Here is a 16764-nt window from a genome sequence, read left to right as displayed (position 1 = left end):
AAGATTAGGCTTTGTTATAGAGTAATATCTAAAATTAACTGCTGACGTAACAAGTTTAGAACATGGTCTATTTGTTGTAAGGTTGTGTAAAAATGTATACTTCAAGTGTCTTCCCTAATTAGTTAAAATGGTATACAATTTTAAAAACTGTAGGCCAGGAGTGGTGGCTCATGCCTGTAATCGTAGCAGTTTGGGAGGCTGAGGCAGGAGGATCACTTGAGGTCAGGAGTTTGAGACCAGCCTGAGCAAGAGTGAGACTCCATCTTTACAAAAAATAGAAAAATCTTCCAGGCATGATGGTGCCTGCCTGTAGTCCCAGCCACATGGGAGGCTGAGGCAGGAGGATCGCTTGAGCCCAGGAATTTGAGGTTGCAGTGAGTGAGCTGTGATCACACCCACCGCACTGTAGCCTGGGCAACAGAGTGAGACCCTGTTTCAACAAAGGGAGGAACGGAGGGAAAATATATATAATTATATGTAATATATAATTTTAAAACTAGTTTTTAAAAATTGCATACCTTTTATAAATATATAAACGTAAACTTATATACATAAGATTTGTATTTAAACTTGGAATCCATACGTTTGAAGTGGCGTGGCTTGCTAGAACCGGGCTGAGGACTGAGATGCGGGCATGGCTGGGGACCTTCCTTTTCTCTTTTACGTTCACCAGCTTGAAAGCCAAATGGGGCAATGGGCTGAGTTACTTTATCCTGAGTGATCGAGCCCTGTTTTTTGGGGCCACTTATCACCTTCGGCCCAGTGGGACAGTCCTGCAACCATTTAATTATTCAGTGCCCCAAGCAAGATCACCCAAATCAGATAAACCGATGGCGGTCCTAGGATGCCGGGTGCTTGTAACTTCAGTATCTGCCGTCCAGGTGTGTCCTGAAGTCTCAGCCCAGTGATGGCATCCCAACACACGAGACCCACCCCCGCGGCCGCAGACCCTGGAGAACATACGCGATGAGGTTGAAGCAGTCCTTGTTGGACAACTGCTCCTCCAGCAGCAGTCGCAGGGAGTGTTGGATATGAATAATGTACATGGAATTGGTCACGGAGATATCGAGCAGTATAACCACCCTACGAGGAAACACAAGCTTTACGGGGAGAACCGAATCTCTCAGATAATGTTTATTTTGTTCCATTTTACTATTTAAAGTTTTTTCCAGGGGAATTTTGCATGCCAACATCATAGCTGTCCAAAATCTTCTCTGTTGTTTGAAGGCAACAGAGGTGGGTTTACAAGAGTAGACTAAGGGCGTCATGGAACCTTCTCTCCCAGGAGGTTCTACAATGGAATAAAGTCTCGTGGTGGAGGTGATTTAAGTGGTGGGAGCTTCATATAATGATTTGCATCAATTCTTTATTTTAAAGAACTAGCATTCAACATTTTTATAGGTTGAGATCTTTGCAGGGAAGATAGAAACCAGATGAACACGTAAGATAAGGAACTAAGTATGTGTGGGCCGCATGGGAAATGTTTTTATTTCTTTGTTTGCTCTCTGTTTTAAGATCCCCAGCCCCATTTGATCTCCCTCTTTTACTACTTCAAATCTTATATTCCCACCACCTCCTCCCATTCTCCTTTTGAGACAGCTAAGGATAACAGAAGAAAATACACTAGATTTAGAGTCAGAGGACCTTGGTTCAAATTCTACTTCCTACAGCTGTGTGGCCTTAGGCAAGTCACAAAACCTCTCTGATCTGTGATGTATTTAACTATAAACTATTTATAATAAGACTCCTCATAGGGTTGCTCTGAGAGTTAAATTGTATCATAGATGGATAATATTACAAAGTATGATATTTTGTACATGGTGATACATCAGATAAGGTACAGAATGATAGTAATGGCTTATTGTTTTTCCCTATTCAACGTCCATTACCTCCTCTGGCAACCATATCCTGATTTTCCTTTGGGAAACACTCTCCCTCCATCAGTGCATTTGTGTTGGGTGAAGCTGACCCCACTCTGAGCTTCCAGGGTGGGCATCTGACCCTGGACAATCAGAACATCACACCTCCCTCCCCGGGCCAGAATGAATGGCTCGTGCATGGGCTGGTGCCCACAGCCCTAGGGGTGCTAAGCTGGTAGAATGTTAAGTTTTGGAACTTCAGGTGGGCATCTTGCCCCCGACATGAATAAACCTCTGAATCTAGCCATGCCTGAAGACAGAATCAAATCTATTCTAGAATTTTCAGTAACCTTAATCAGACTTCTTTGTCTTGTTTAAGCCAGTTTGCATTTAGTTCCTGCTGCTTTTTAACTGTAAGCATCCTAAGTGATACAATGATCATGTTATTGACGTTCATGATGGTGGTGGTGACTTTTTTTTCCTCTAGGGGTTCCACTGAAAGATTTCGGATCCCTAATCTAAGTGATGGCTTCTGGTGCTACCAACAGGGGACTCAGGAATTGGATAAATGCTGTGTCCTCACACCAGACCCATGAATGACAAGAGCGCTGCCCGGGGAAAGGTACCTTTTTTCACAGACAGTGCCCCAGATTCTCCGGCTGGCCAGAGAGAGCCACTCGATCCGCCTCTCGTATGTCCGCATGGCCCTGCTGAGCTGTTTCTGCAAAAGCAGGGGCCACGGCGAGGTTCAGCAGGTGGGCATGAAGGATCTGGGGGAGGTGGGTACATTCCAGATGGCTTCTGGGAAGGGAGTGTCAAGCCTCTGGCTATCCAGGCAGTGTGACCGGTCTACTAAATCATGGACAAATCTGCCAAGACCAGGAACAGGAGTCAAAGTATTTCATTGCATCAAATGAAGAAGAGGTAGATCTTGCTCCAGAGGATCAGAAACTGTTTCGTTGGAGGCCTCTGGGTCCCTGCCTGGGGAAGTGGGTGGAGAAGACTCCAGAGGCGTCTGTAGGTGGTGCACACAGACTCTCTTTACCAGAGGGAGTCTGGTCAATGGCCTGCTGTCTCCACAGCCCATGGCACTTTCCTCCCATCCCCCTTTCCTACGCCCATGTTCTGACCGATTGGACCCACCACTGACCTGGTACTCGTAGAGGAAGGGCAGGTCCACGTGAATGTTCTTCACCGTCCCGTCATGCCATTCAAATTGCACCATTGCTTTCTGCGCTCAGCAAGGGTGAACAAAAGCATGTGTGGGGAAGTTTAGTTTGGACACCGAAGTCTCCAAATCAGATGCACAAGAGGAAAATGGGCTCTGAACATAGCCGAGGTCAGATTATTTGCTCCCACTCTTGACCACACACACACACACACACACACACACACACACACACACACACACACACACACACCCTCCACGACCACCACCATGCAGCCAGGTCACAGCCTTGTCTGGAGCTGGCAGCAGAGGCCCTTCAGGAGTGTGGCCCCTGCCTGGGCCGTGCGGGACAGCAGGCCAGCCCGCCTTCCCTGGAGGCTCTTCTGAACGTCAGAGTCACTGAGACATGGCCAGAGTCTTTGGCAATGGAGAGCAGAGGCGGAGACCTTAGCACATACTGTTTGAGGCTTGGGAACCCAGATGGGCCTTCACAGATGCTTTGAAAATCCAATTTGTTCATCCTGTTCTTTCGCCCTCCACCAAGTCATAACATCCATCTCTCTGTCACTCCGTCCGCCTTGTCATCCATCCACCCATTTCCTGAACTACACACCCCTCACTCCTCTCTCCTTCCTGTCAGTCTTCCATTTTCCCACTCTCTGTCACCTCTTATTTCTTCCTCCCGTTTCTCTACCCTTTCACTCCTCCATCCTTCCATCCTTAATTTTTACTGTCATCTTTTCATTTCCTTTATTCCATTCTGTCATCCATCCTTGCATTTCTCCCTCCCATCCTTCTGTCTGCTTACATTTGTTTCTATCCATCCATCCATCCCTCTCTCCCTCCCTTCATCCAACCATCCATCCACTCATCTGTCCATCCAACCATCCATCCACCCATCTATCTGTCCACATTTCCATCCATCCATCCATCAACGTTTCCATCGATATACCTGCCTATCATTCTCTTCATCCTTCTCTCCACCCTTCCTTCCAATTGCCACCTGCTCAGCCACCCAGCAAACCTTCGCTGACTGTTGACTTGTACTCAATATTGGGGAGAGAGGGTCAAAGAAGGGAGTATTTTCTCTTCCTACTCCATATGTGTTGGGAATTTAGACATGTAACAAATACATTAACACTTTATGGGAGCAAAGGTAGAAGCCTGGATAAGGTACGGACATAAAGAGACTGTCTGTCTTGTCCCATCTGAGTTGGGGAGGTGACTATGGCACCCAATTTTCTCCCTCTTGCTCCATCTCCCAAGTTTCATTTTCAGATCTTGGAGAACAGCAGTTACGGTAGATTTATTTGATGAGCGTTCTAGAGTCCTGGGTAGAAAGTCCGCAGCCCACTCCCAGCCCTCTGGCCCACCCTCCTCCAGCCCTGGGAACCCAGATAGGCCTTCACGGACACTTGTGACTCTTGCTGCCAGAACATGTAGGACAATGGTGAAAGCCACAGAGGAGCTCCCCTGCTGGGGACTGGTGAGAACGCTGAACTGAATGTGAATTACCTCATGGATAGAGGATGACACGGTTTTCTGGAGAATGGGCACAAATTCCTCCACGGGAGAGAATGCATTGGGTGCCAGGACCTGATAAAGGCTTAATTTCTTGGCTGAAAAAATAAATAGTGGGGTTGGGGTTTGAGGCAGTCCCCGAGGAGCCCCAGGGGGTTTCAGCCTTTTAGTCAGTCACCTATGTCCCAGATCCTGCCTGCCCTGGGGATTTACCTTTCAGACCATTGACCTTTAGCCATTCTGCTGAAGTTGTGTCCAAGTTTGGGAACTCGATTGTGAGAGGAGCTTCGTGCTTCGGGGGTTTAGGCAAGAGACCTGTGAGTGGCCCTTTTGCAATCTCTGTGGAAATCTAAATGAAGTTAGAAAAGCCTCATTACATAATGGTACTTGAGAGCTGGGAAGTCTCTGCTACCCACCCAGTCTCCCCAAGTGGAACGTCTTACAACATTACCTGGTAGGTTAAAGGCGGTTCTGCCTCTCTCTCTCCCTTCGGCTCCATCCCCTTCCCTGGAGATTTCTAGTGTCTCCAGGGGAGGAGGGAGACGCACCCTTGCTTCTTGCACTTGCCGGTCCTCCCTGTCCCTTCCTTATCCGCTAAGACCAGCACCACAGACTCCAAGATGACAGGTCGCCCCTCCGTGGGCTCAAAATACAAGGCTTTGGGGAACTGTAAGGCAACTTCTACACCAACTCATTTGGGGAGCCCTCATCTGGCCCAGCTGCCCCTCGCCCACATTTACAAAGTGAAAAGCTACAGTTCTGAGAGGTTAAATGACACCGCTAGCGTATAAGCAAAACACAGAACAGCAATTCCCAAATTTCAGACATCTGAGCACCACCTTCATAGATTTTGCTGTATCTGAGGACCAATGTATTATTAATATTTTTAAAAAAACAAACATGTAACATTAAAGCTTTTTAGTTATGAATGTAATGCTTTTGTTAGCGACTGGGTCTCACTCTGTTGCCCAGGCTGGAGTGCAGTGGCAGGATCACAGCTCACTGCCACCTTGAACTTCTGTATTCAGGTTATTCTCTCACTCCCACCTCCCAAGTAGCTGGGACTACAGGCTTGCACCACCATGCTCTGCTATTTTTTTTTTTTTTTTGGTAGAGATGGGGCTCTTCCTATGTTGCCCAGGCTGGTCTTGAACTCCTGATCTCAAATGATCCTCCCACCTCAACTTCCCAAAGTGCTGGGATTACAGGCATGAGCCACCATGCCAGCCCAGTTGTATTTAATTTTTAGAATTCACTCCCTTTCACACTCAAATAATTTTAGAAAGCTCTATTACAACATAATGAGCTAGTTTTAAATAGATAACATTAAAAAATATATATATTAATCTACGTCCCAGCTAAAGCCATCTGGCAAACCACGAGTAGTACAATCACTTCATTTTGGGAAACTCCTGGTAAGGTTTTGGCATGAGAGAGACCTGGGTTCAATCCAAATTCAATTTATTTCTATCTCTGTAATTTTGGGCAAGTTATATAACCACTTAACTTTAGTTTTCTAATTTGTAAAAAGTAATAGTATACTTAGCTCAGACTGTAGTGAAGATAAAATAAAGGGATTTAAAGAATTAAACATTGTGCCTACCTTATAATGAAGACTCAGTAAATGAGAACTATAATACTAATAGTTGTTATTATTTGTAGATAATCTGTAGAATAGTTGGGATTAAAATTTAAGGTCTCAGACTCTCAGCGCTGTTTCTCTTTCACTACCATTGGTCCCAGTGCCTGGTACCTCAGATCCACACCTTCATTCAATGAAGCTATAAGGACATTCTCATGTCTCTTCTGTACACAGCAAAGTTTTCTGTGTGGTGCACACAGCACTTAGCTTTTATGGACTTGTACTCGTACGCTGCCTGAGTTATTCTGCTGATGTTAAATGAACCAAGTCAGCCAGGTGCAGTGGCTCACACCAGTAACCCCAGCACTTTGGGAGGTTGAGACAGGAGGATCCGCTTGAGCCCAGGAGTTTGAGACCAGCCAGGGCAACATAGCAAGACCCTATCTCTACAAAAGATTTAAAAATTAGCTGGGCATGGTGGCATGTACCTGTAGTTCCATCTACTCAGGAAGCTGAGGCAGGATGACCCTTGAAGCCCGGAGTTGGAGATTGCAGTGAGCTATGATCACGCTACTGCACTCCAGCCTGGGTGACAGTGTGAGACTCTGTCTCAAAAAAATAAAAAATATATAGGAATGTTTGCCCTACATGAGGTGCTTAGAGTGGGAATGACTCTCTTCAAGACAGGCTGAAGTTTTCATCATTCTGCAAGGCGCCAGGGGGTGGGGTGGGGGTGGGGTGGCGGGGAGAAAAAGGACAGTGAGTGGCAGGATGGATGGAGGGTGTGGCAGGAGCCCACGGGTCTTTCTCTGAAATAAATTTTTCAGCTGGGGCTGGGCGCAGTGGCTCACGCCTGTAATCCTAGCACTCTGGGAGGCCGAGGTGGGCAGATTGCTTGAGGTCAGGAGTTCCAAACCAGCCTGAGCAAGAGTGAGACCCCATCACTACTATAAATAGAAAGAAATTAATTGGCCAACTAGTATATATAGAAAAAAATTAGCTGGGCATGATGGCGCATGCCTGTAGTCCCAGCTACTTGGGAGGGTGAGGCAGGAGGATTGCTTGAGCCCAGGAGTTTGAGGTTGCTGTGAGCTAGGCTGACGCCATGGCACTTACTCTAGCCTGGGCAACAAAGTGAGACTCTGCCTCAAACAAAAAAAAGAAAAGAAAAGAAGGGAAGGGAAGGGAAGGGAGGAAGGGAGGAAGGGAGGAAGGGAGGAAGGGAGGAAGGGAGGAAGGGAGGAAGGGAGGAAGGGAGGAAGGGAGGAAGGGAGGAAGGGAGGAAGGGAGGAAGGGAGGAAGGGAGGAAGGGAGGAAGAGAGGAAGAGAGGAGAGAGAGAGAGAGAGAGAGAGAGAGAGAGAGAGAGAGAGAGAAAGAAAGAAAGAAAGAAAGAAAGAAAGAAAGAAAGAAAGAAAGAAAGAAAGAAAGAAAGAAAGAAAGAAAGAAAGAAAGAAAGAAAGAAAGAAAGAAAGAAAGAAAGAAAGAAAGAAAGAAAGAAAGAAAGAAAGAAAGAAAGAAAGAAAGAAAGAAAGAAAAAATTTCAGCTGGAAAATCTACCAGGATCCTTGTGGCACCGTGGTAGGCCCGCCTAGCCCAGCCTACCCAGAGCCATGGAGTATGGCAGAGGTTGGGCGTTGCCTTGTTTTCCTTTCAGGAAGTGAGGACGTTGGCAGCTGTGCCTCCCAGAGACAGGTGAGGAAGGGGAATGGAGGGAGGAGGCGGCCGAGTGCCTCTGGGGGAAGGTCCCAGAATGGACGCTCACTACCTACCTCTCCCATCATGCAGGAGAGCTCCTCGCAGGGGTTGCTGGAGCTGCTGCGGTGCAGGGCTTGCACTTGGCTGAGGACGCTCTGGGCCCTCTGGGTTTCTGCCAGGAGCTCGTCCACCTCCCGGCTGGCGTAGAGCTGAGGGCGGTGGGAGCAATCAGCCAAACTCACCTGGCTGCCAGCAGCCGCCGGGCAGGAAAGGGCAGGCAGCCAGGTGAATGCCCGAAGCTGAATGGCAGACTGTTTAAAGCAGATGTTAACACCTAGGCTCCGTGTGCCAGGTGGAACCTGCAAATGCACTTGGTTCCTTTGCACGGTACCAGCCTGCAGAGCTTTTAAACAATTGAGGGGTTTTTTAACATTACAAATGTAAAGAAATACTTTACACCCACTAGGATGACTACACTACTAATAATGATAATTTTATGATCATGGTATCTCCCCTGCCAGGTAAGTATAACAATAATTTAAAAAGATGAAAAACAACAAGTGTCGGCGAGGATGTGGGAAATCGGAACCCTTGTACGGTGCTGGTGGGGACGTGAAGTGGTGTAGCTGCTGCAGAAACAAACTGAACTTGGAGCTTCCTCGAAAAATGAAACATAGAATTATCATCTGATCCAGCCATTCCACTTTAGTTATATGCCCAAAGTCCCTGAAAACAGGGACTTAGATGCTCTCACACACATGTTCATAGCAGCATTATTCACGACAGCCAGAGGTGGAAACAACCCAAATGTCCATCAATAGTTGAATAAACAAGATGTGGTATAACCAGATGCTAGAATATTATTATTCTATCATAAAAAGGAATGACGAGGCCGGGCGTGGTGGCTCACGCCTGTAATCCTAGTACTCTGGGAGGCTGAGGCGGGCAGATTGCTCGAGGTCAGGAGTTCGAAACCAGCCTGAGCAAGAGCAAGACCCCATCTCTACTATAAATAGAAAGAAACTCATTGGCCAACTAATATATATAGAAAAAATTAGCCGGGCATGGTGGCGCATGCCTGTAGTCCCAGCTACTAGGGAGGCCGAGGCAGCAGGATCGCTTAAGCCTAGGAGTCTGAGGTTGCCGTGAGCTAGGTTGATGCCACGGCACTCTAGCCAGGGCAACAGAGTGAGACTCTGTCTCAAAAAAAAAAAAAAAAAAAGGAATGATGTTCCAATACATGCCACAACGTAGATGAACTTTGAAAACATCGTGCTAACTGAAAGAAGAGAGACACACAAGGTGCATGATTCCATTAACATGAAATGTCCAGAATAGTTAAATCCATAGAAACAGAAAGCGGATTGGTGATTACCAGGGGCTGGGGAAGGGGAAATGGGGAGTGACTGCTTAATGGGCACAGGGCTTCGTTTTGGGGTGACAGAAATGTTTTAGAACTAAATAGAGGCAGTGATTGTACAACTTTGTGAATGTACTAAAACACTAAAACACTACTGCATTGTTCACTTTGAAGAGGTTAATTTTATGTTATGTCAATTTTTTTAATGCAAATAAATCACACACACACAAATTATCCAGATAGCTGGCTATTCTTGAAACATCAGAAGATCTGGCATCTTGACGTCACATTCCTACAGAGCAACCATGGGCCAGGGCTGAGCAACCACGGGAAGAGGCTGCCTCTTTAGACAGGCGTATGTGACCTAGTTTGCCACAGTCCCTGTTGCCACTCTCTGTAGCTCCACATCAGAAAATCAGTTGTAATGTTTGCCATCCTTGCCCTGTTTGTTTTGCTCATATTAAAGAAGAGTGTCTCTCCACTCAGAACAGGAAAGCAATAGATAAGCCAAGAGGGCCACAGGTTTGAAGATAAAATATTTCTCATACCAGCCAGTTTCATTCATTTGCCTTCCCAGCCTCTGGGGTCTGCATCACCTAAAAACAGAGTCTGGGCAATGACAGGTGTCCACATGGGGTGCTGCCTGACCTTGGTTCACTGTGGTGAAATGCTAGATTTGTGATGCCTGAACACACTTATGGGATGCAAACACTCACCTACGCGTGGTTATTAATGATAGGCAAGGCACAGCCTGTTAGCTGAGCAGATGGTTGGATTCTTGACCTGCCAAATGGATCTGCACCCATGTTTGCTCATTGCTGCCTCCACTGTGTGCATGGGATGTAGTTATTAACTGGGACGAGGACACTAATGAATGGAATGACACAGGATCGATTGCTCATTCTGCCCTGTTATGGGTCCCTTGCAGTAGGAGTGGTCTATACAGGAGAGAAATTGAGGCAGTTGTTTCAGACTCAGGGCTTTGGTGGGGACACAGGTAGGCTGAGACCTACATTAATGGCAACAGGACAGTGATTGAGGATTCTGCCGGCCAGGCTTTCAAAGGCCTCTAGGCTCCAAGGCATGCAATCAACTCGTCGGACACACTGACCAAGGGGTCTCTTGTGGCTTCAGGTTGTCCCTGCTCCTCCCATATATTCATTTTAACCTGATTTTACCTGCATAAAACCATTGAATATGGGTCGTTTGCAGGGCAGAGGGAAGAGAGAAACATGCACACCGTAAGGCCCTGGCCCAGATGTCCTGGCACAGCCCGGAGACAGGCAGGGAGAGAAAGGAGGAGGGTCAGTGCTGGCAGAGGGGCTTACCTCTGTCCCCGGGCTGTAGCAGTGGTAGTAGCCCCCAACAGCTTCTGCAAGGTTCTTCAGGACAGCCTGTGGGCATGGTGACAGGGTCAGCCCTCCCAAGACAACGCTGACGACCTAACAAGCTTTCCCCTGGACTGAACCTCTCAACTCCCATTTTACCAAAGGAAGAACTAGGCCCAAGGGGAGGTGTGTTCTGGTCCACAGCCTGGGCCCTGTCCAGGCAGGGAGCCTCACAGGCCCGCCCAGTGGGCTGCTGGCAAATCCAAGGGAAATCTTGGAGAATCTCGGGTACTTACAGGAGGCACCTGATCACCACATTTGTAGGTGATGATGTGGGTGACGAGGTCCCTTCCCATGCTGGACTGCTGGATGTAGTCAGATAGGATTTCACAAGGCTGATCTGGGCTGGGGAGGAGACAGGAGAAGAGAAGTGGGCACCCTAAGTCAAACCACTCTGAGAACATTCCAGAGCAAAACGGTAGCTCCCAGGGAACACCTATGCATTCTTAACTGACCACCTGTGACCCTGGTCACCTGTGTGGGATGTAGGGCTGGGGGGGGGGGACACAGGGCCTGGCTGCCCTGCCCCACTTGCAGGTGGGTGGCCTGTGAACAACACCCTTCTCTCAAGCAAGTGTGAAGAGTCATGCTCCACGATCTTTTCTTGAACAGTGGTTGGGTTCTTCAACCCCCTGCATGTAGTCTTTTACCCGCTTAGGAAAGGAGACCTACCAGCGCCCCATTATGGCCACCAGGGAATTCAGCCCCTTTAGGGTGAAGAATTTCTTCAGGGCTTGCAACAAATTGCTGCCTCCATCAGGTTGCAGTGTCTTTACCCAGAGCTTGAGTTCCTGGAGGCTGGAGGGAGATGACAACGGTGACTTAATTATATACTCTAGTTGGGTGCCAGGCCCAGGCCAGATATTAGCTCATTTAATTCTAACAACAACTCGTTGAGGTAGTTGGTATCTTTATTCCCATTTTGTAGATGAGGAAACTGAGGCTCAGAATTAAGCAATTGCTGTATGAGGGTCTGGAGCTCAGTTCCCCCTTCCCCACCCGGTCACACCCAACTGAGCATGAGGCCTGGAGTTCATCCCCCAAGCCCAAGAGGGCTCTGAGAGAAGGCACCACAGCTGTGTGGCCATGTCTTACATGGCTGGGATACACACCGCTGGTAAGAGGAAAAATTATTTAACTTGATACATTCTTGCTTAAACAGTTTGCATGGCACTAGCGAAAGAGTTCTGCTCTTTCTACCTCAAAAAATCAAAATTCTCAGGCTGGGTGCTGTGGCTCACGCCTGTAATCCTAGCACTCTGGGAGGCTGAGGTGGGCGGATTGCTCGAGGTCAGGAGTTCAAGACCAGCCTGAGCAAGAGTGAGACCCCCGACTCTACTATAAATAGAAAGAAATTAATTGGCCAACTAATATATATAGAAAAAATTAACTGGGCATGGTGGCGCATGCCTGTAGTCCCAGCTACTCGGGAGGCTGAGGCAGGAGGATCGCTTGAGCCCAGGAGTTTGAGGTTGCTGTGAGCTAGGCTGACGCCACGGCACTCACTCTATCACTCTAGCCTGGGCAACAAAGCAAGACTCTGTCTCAAAAAAAAAAAAAAAAAAAAAAAATCAAAATTCTCAAAAAGAAAATCTCAGGTTGGTGCTATTTAATAAGAAGGCTGTCTTCCATTATTATAACTGTCAAGTATCTCTTTTGAATAAATAGAACAAGTCCCAGTCCTTGTGCCTTCTCCAGCCAATAGGTTTCAGGCTGGAATCTGATGTCTTTAAATTGTTTTGCTTTCATTGTATTTACTTACATGGATACTTTCAATTATGGCAAGTGATATGGGCATCTCAGTGATGGTATTGATAGAAAGTTGCCTTCAATCATAAATAGAGTTGATAATAAAAAATAAATTTAAAAATAAAGATAAGTAAATTGACAATAGGACAAGTGGCAAAAAGTAAAGAATAGCACACATGGCATGGATGTGACAGAGGGATATGACCAGGGAAGCTCGGGAATGACCAAAGTTGAAGAACTTTTGGCTAGGTGATGTCAAGGTGACTTCCAGGCCTAACTAACCTTGCAGAGATTGGTGATCTAACTAGAGTGGAAATGGGAGTAAAAAATGTCTCATTCACTGAGGACCTGCCACGTGCCAGTTACTCATTTGTCATTTCCTTTTCACAACTCTGTGAAAAGTAGGTATGGTTGGCTTTGCTCTGCAAATGAGAGAGTTAAAGGACTAGTCAAGATCCCCCAGGGACTGTCAGGGCTGGGATTCAAAGCCAAAAGATTTCTGGTTTCTGGCAGGAAACATGACGTGTTCCCCTTTTATATCTAGTGGTGGGAAGGGGCCTCCCTCCCGGGAAGCTAAGCATGTGGTTTCTCCTGGGATCTGAAATCCAGTCTGGGCTCTGCCACTTTGGGCATCTTCCCTAACTGGAACCTGAGTTTCTTCATCTGCAAAGCAAGGATAATAATCCTATTCCATGGGGTGGCTATAAATATTAAACACAATCATATGTGTAAAGTACCCGGCATGGTGCTTAACACATGGTGGGTAATCGAGGATATTGCCTTTGTGGAAAAGAAATTTCTACTTTACTTGCATAAGGAAGCAGATATTCTTTTTATTTTATTTTATTTTTTTATTTTGGCATATTATAGGGGTATAGATTTTAAGGTTTCAATAAATGCCCATTCCCCCCCTCCCCCCACAAGTCTGAGTTTCCAGCATGACCATCCCCCAGATGGTGCACATCTCACTCATTATGTATGTATATACCCGCCCCCTCCCCCCTGCCCAATACCCTATTACTGTAGTACCTATGTGACCACTTAGGTGCTGTTCAGTTAATACCAATTTGCTGGTGAGTATATGTGGTGCTTGTTTTTCCATTCTTGGGAAACTTCACTTAATAGTATGGGTTCCAGCTCTAACCAGGAAAATATAAGATGTGCTGTATCACCGTTGTTTCTTAGAGCTGAATAGTACTCCATGGTATACATATACCACATTTTATTAATCCATTCTTGGATTGATGGGCACTTGGGCTGTTTCCACAGCCTTGCAAATTATGAATTGTGCTGCTATAAACATTCGAGTGCAGGTGTCTTTTTTGTAGAGTGTCATTGGATCTTTTAGGTAGATGCCCAGCAATGGGATTGCTGGATCAAATGGTAGATTCACTTGTATCGCTTTAAGGTATCTCCATATTGCTTTCCACAGAGGTTGAACTAGTTTGCAGTCCCACCAGCAGTGTAGGAAGGAAGCAGATATTCTTACGCACCTCCCTGCCATCCCTCAAAAAACATCCCAAACTCAAAACTCCCAAATAAAGGATGTTTATGCTGTGGAATACTATGAGCCATTAAAACAAATGAGGTAGAGCTGTATGTACTGCCAGAGAATGATATTCAAGGTTAGGTGGAATGCCAAGGTGCAGACCAGTGTTATGTGCTCCTGTTTATGTTTATTTTATTTATTTAATATATATATATTTTTGAGACAGAGTCTCACTCTGTTGCCTGGGCTAGAGTGAGTGCTGTGGCATCAGCCTAGCTCACAGCAACCTCAAACTCCTGGGCTCAAACGATCCTCCTGCCTCAGCCTCCCCAGTAGCTAGCTGGTACTACAGGCGTGCGCCACCATGCCCGGCTAATTTTTTCTATATATAGTAGTTGGCCAATTAATTTCTTTCTATTTAGAGTAGAGACGGGGTCTCACTCTTGCTCAGGCTGGTTTGGAACTCCTGACCTCGAGCAATCCGCCCGTATCGGCCTCCCAGAGTGCTAGGATTACAGGCGTCAGCCACCGCGCCCGGCCCCTATTTATGTTTAATAAGCAGGTAGACACACAGAAGAATGTGTGTGCAAAGACTGTCTGTAGAAGCAGACACAAGAAACTGTTACTGGAGATGAGAAGTGGTCTGGAGTGAGACGGAGACTCATTTATTAATGTTTATCCTTTCACACTGTTGGGATTTTTAAAAACATGTATGTGTTATTTTCACAATAATACAACTATCTTTGCTAGTTAGCTGGATACAAATGGTGTCTTGTGGTTGTCTTGTCTTTCATTTTGTGGACTGCTCATGAGGGTGAACATCTTTCCAAAAGTTATTGGCTACTGTGCTTCTGCTTTTGTGAATTGCCTCTTTGTACTCACTTAGCTATTGAGGTCTTGGGTTTGCACCTTAATCATTCAATTATGACACTGACACTTAGGGAGGAAAATGAACAAATAAATATCCTAGTTGAGGCTGGGTAGTCACTCACGTGGAGGCGTTGACTTCCACGGGTTCTGGCCAGAGGGACTGGGTTGCGGTGCCAAAGGACAGGACAAACAGCTTCTCTTTGTGGCTTAGCTGCTCATCAATGAGGCTCTGTTGGACAAAAGGACATCAGTGGCTCCCAGAGCCAGGGGGCACGTAGAGCCTGGCTTCACTTCTCCTGCCTTGCTGGCCTCTCTGGGCTGGGGTGTGAGCTGTGCGGAAATAGGATTGCTTAAGGCTCAGCCCAGTGGCTGGCCCCAAGCTGCTTCCCGCCCACCGGGTCTCCTGAATGTGGGTGAGCTTCTGGGCATGTGCTGCAGCTGAGTCTTTGGCACCTAGCTCTGGCACCCAGGGAGGGAAGACAGAGGTCAGGGGTGGTGGTTTCTCTCCAAGGCAAGTGAGTCAGGGAGGGAGCAGTGGGTATGATGCCAGTCTGCTCGATGCTCTCGAGCCATAGTTGGTGAGTATCCAACAGGAACCTGGACTCCAAAGAAACCAGAGCGGCTACTCCATCCAGCAAAGGCCAGAAGCCCTTTGCTTCTGCTCTGCTGTGCTGGAGTCAGCTTCCGGCTGATTGCCTCTTTCCAGGGATGCGTGGGCTCTTGAGGCAAAGTGCCTAGCTGGGAGGTACTGCTATGGTGAAAATACTAGAAGTTCACACTGCAACCGAAAATCACTCTGGGTTTGGATTTCTCAGAACTCCACAAATTTCTTTAACCAGAGGTGCTAATTAAGTGTGAACTGTTCTTTACAAAACACCCTGTTTTGCAGGTTAGCAGGCTCAGGAAGGGGAGGGTGGGAGTGGTGGGGTGGTTTCATTGCTTCCCTGTGCCAAATACTTACCATGAGGTCACTTTGGAACTCCTCTTTCTGGGGGCCATTGCTGATCGCTGACATATCTATGAGGATGCCAACTCTGGTCCCCTTGAGGAGGCCAAATGCCTAAAACCAGAACCGGCATTCAGGAAATTCAGGAACAGCCAGCACAACTCTGTTTCTCCTAAGCTTGGCCCTGAAACTGCTCCGTGGGATGCAGAGCTGCAAACACTGCCCTTGCCTCCCAGAGAAGCAGATGGAAGCCCCTTTTTATAGGGAACAAAGCAAAACCCAATGTCCTGACTTCATGCTCCTACTTCCAAGCAGCCTATTCTTGTTTCTTTTTCTATTAATAGTCGTGGTCCGGCCTGGCGCAGTAGCTCACGCCTGTAATCCTAGCACTCTGGGAGGCTGAGGCGGGAGGATTGCTCAGCATGCCTGTCGCCCCAGCTACTCAGGAGGCTGAGGCAGCAGGATTGCTTGAGCCCAGGAGTTTGAGGTTGCTGTGAGCATGGCACTCACTGTAGCCTGGGCAACAAAGTGAGACTCTGTCTCAAAAAAAAAAATTAAAAAAAAAATAGTCATGGTCTATTCCTATAAAGTAATATATATTTATTATAGAAAATCTGGAGACTATAGAAAAGTACCCTTTGTTTGAAGATATAAAATTTGATGGCTAATTATATCAGTTTATCTTATTTAATTTCTCTATATCCTCATTTATTTTTGCCCTCTCTATCAATCAAGGTATTTTTGTGAGTTTCCCGTTATGCTTCTAACAACTGTCATTATACAGATGCTCCTCGACTTACGATGGAGTTATATCCCACTAAACCCGCTGTGAGTTGAAAATATTTTAAGTAAAAAAACCCATTTTATACCCTGACAAACCCATTGTAAAGTTTTAAAATTCCTGAGTTGAGCCATCCTAAATCGGGGACCGTCTGTATATTAATACACGTCAATGCTGTGTGATTCTGCACATGCGTGTTCATCCTGTAGAGCTGCACTGTGACTGAAACTGTCATTCACATGAAATTGATAATTCCTTAGGAGCAGCAGGTTCCATCTCATGCATTTTGCCTTAAATCCTACTTTATTGGAGGATTTATCCTAATTTGCCTGTTCAATTCATGTTTCTATTGTCA

General features: G+C 46.6%; 1 protein-coding gene across 1 annotated transcript in view; it reads right to left on the bottom strand.

Annotated features, from left to right (window-relative positions):
• Positions 1-16764, bottom strand: part of VWA3A (von Willebrand factor A domain containing 3A) — a 54987-nt gene that overhangs the window by 20294 nt on the left and 17929 nt on the right. Inside the window, exons 7-17 of the mRNA XM_012790112.3 lie at positions 15644-15742; positions 14805-14911; positions 11247-11372; positions 10811-10919; positions 10515-10580; positions 7901-8035; positions 4762-4897; positions 4543-4646; positions 3010-3090; positions 2486-2580; positions 964-1083 (exon numbers count right to left, since the gene is read on the bottom strand). Of these exons, the coding sequence (XP_012645566.2) occupies positions 964-1083; positions 2486-2580; positions 3010-3090; positions 4543-4646; positions 4762-4897; positions 7901-8035; positions 10515-10580; positions 10811-10919; positions 11247-11372; positions 14805-14911; positions 15644-15742 (1178 nt within the window). The remainder of the gene's footprint in view (positions 1-963; positions 1084-2485; positions 2581-3009; positions 3091-4542; positions 4647-4761; positions 4898-7900; positions 8036-10514; positions 10581-10810; positions 10920-11246; positions 11373-14804; positions 14912-15643; positions 15743-16764) is intronic.

This window comes from Microcebus murinus, chromosome 19 (genome assembly GCF_040939455.1).
Source record: "Microcebus murinus isolate Inina chromosome 19, M.murinus_Inina_mat1.0, whole genome shotgun sequence".
NCBI lineage: Eukaryota > Metazoa > Chordata > Mammalia > Primates > Cheirogaleidae > Microcebus > Microcebus murinus.
This window is presented reverse-complemented; position numbering and strand designations above follow the sequence as displayed.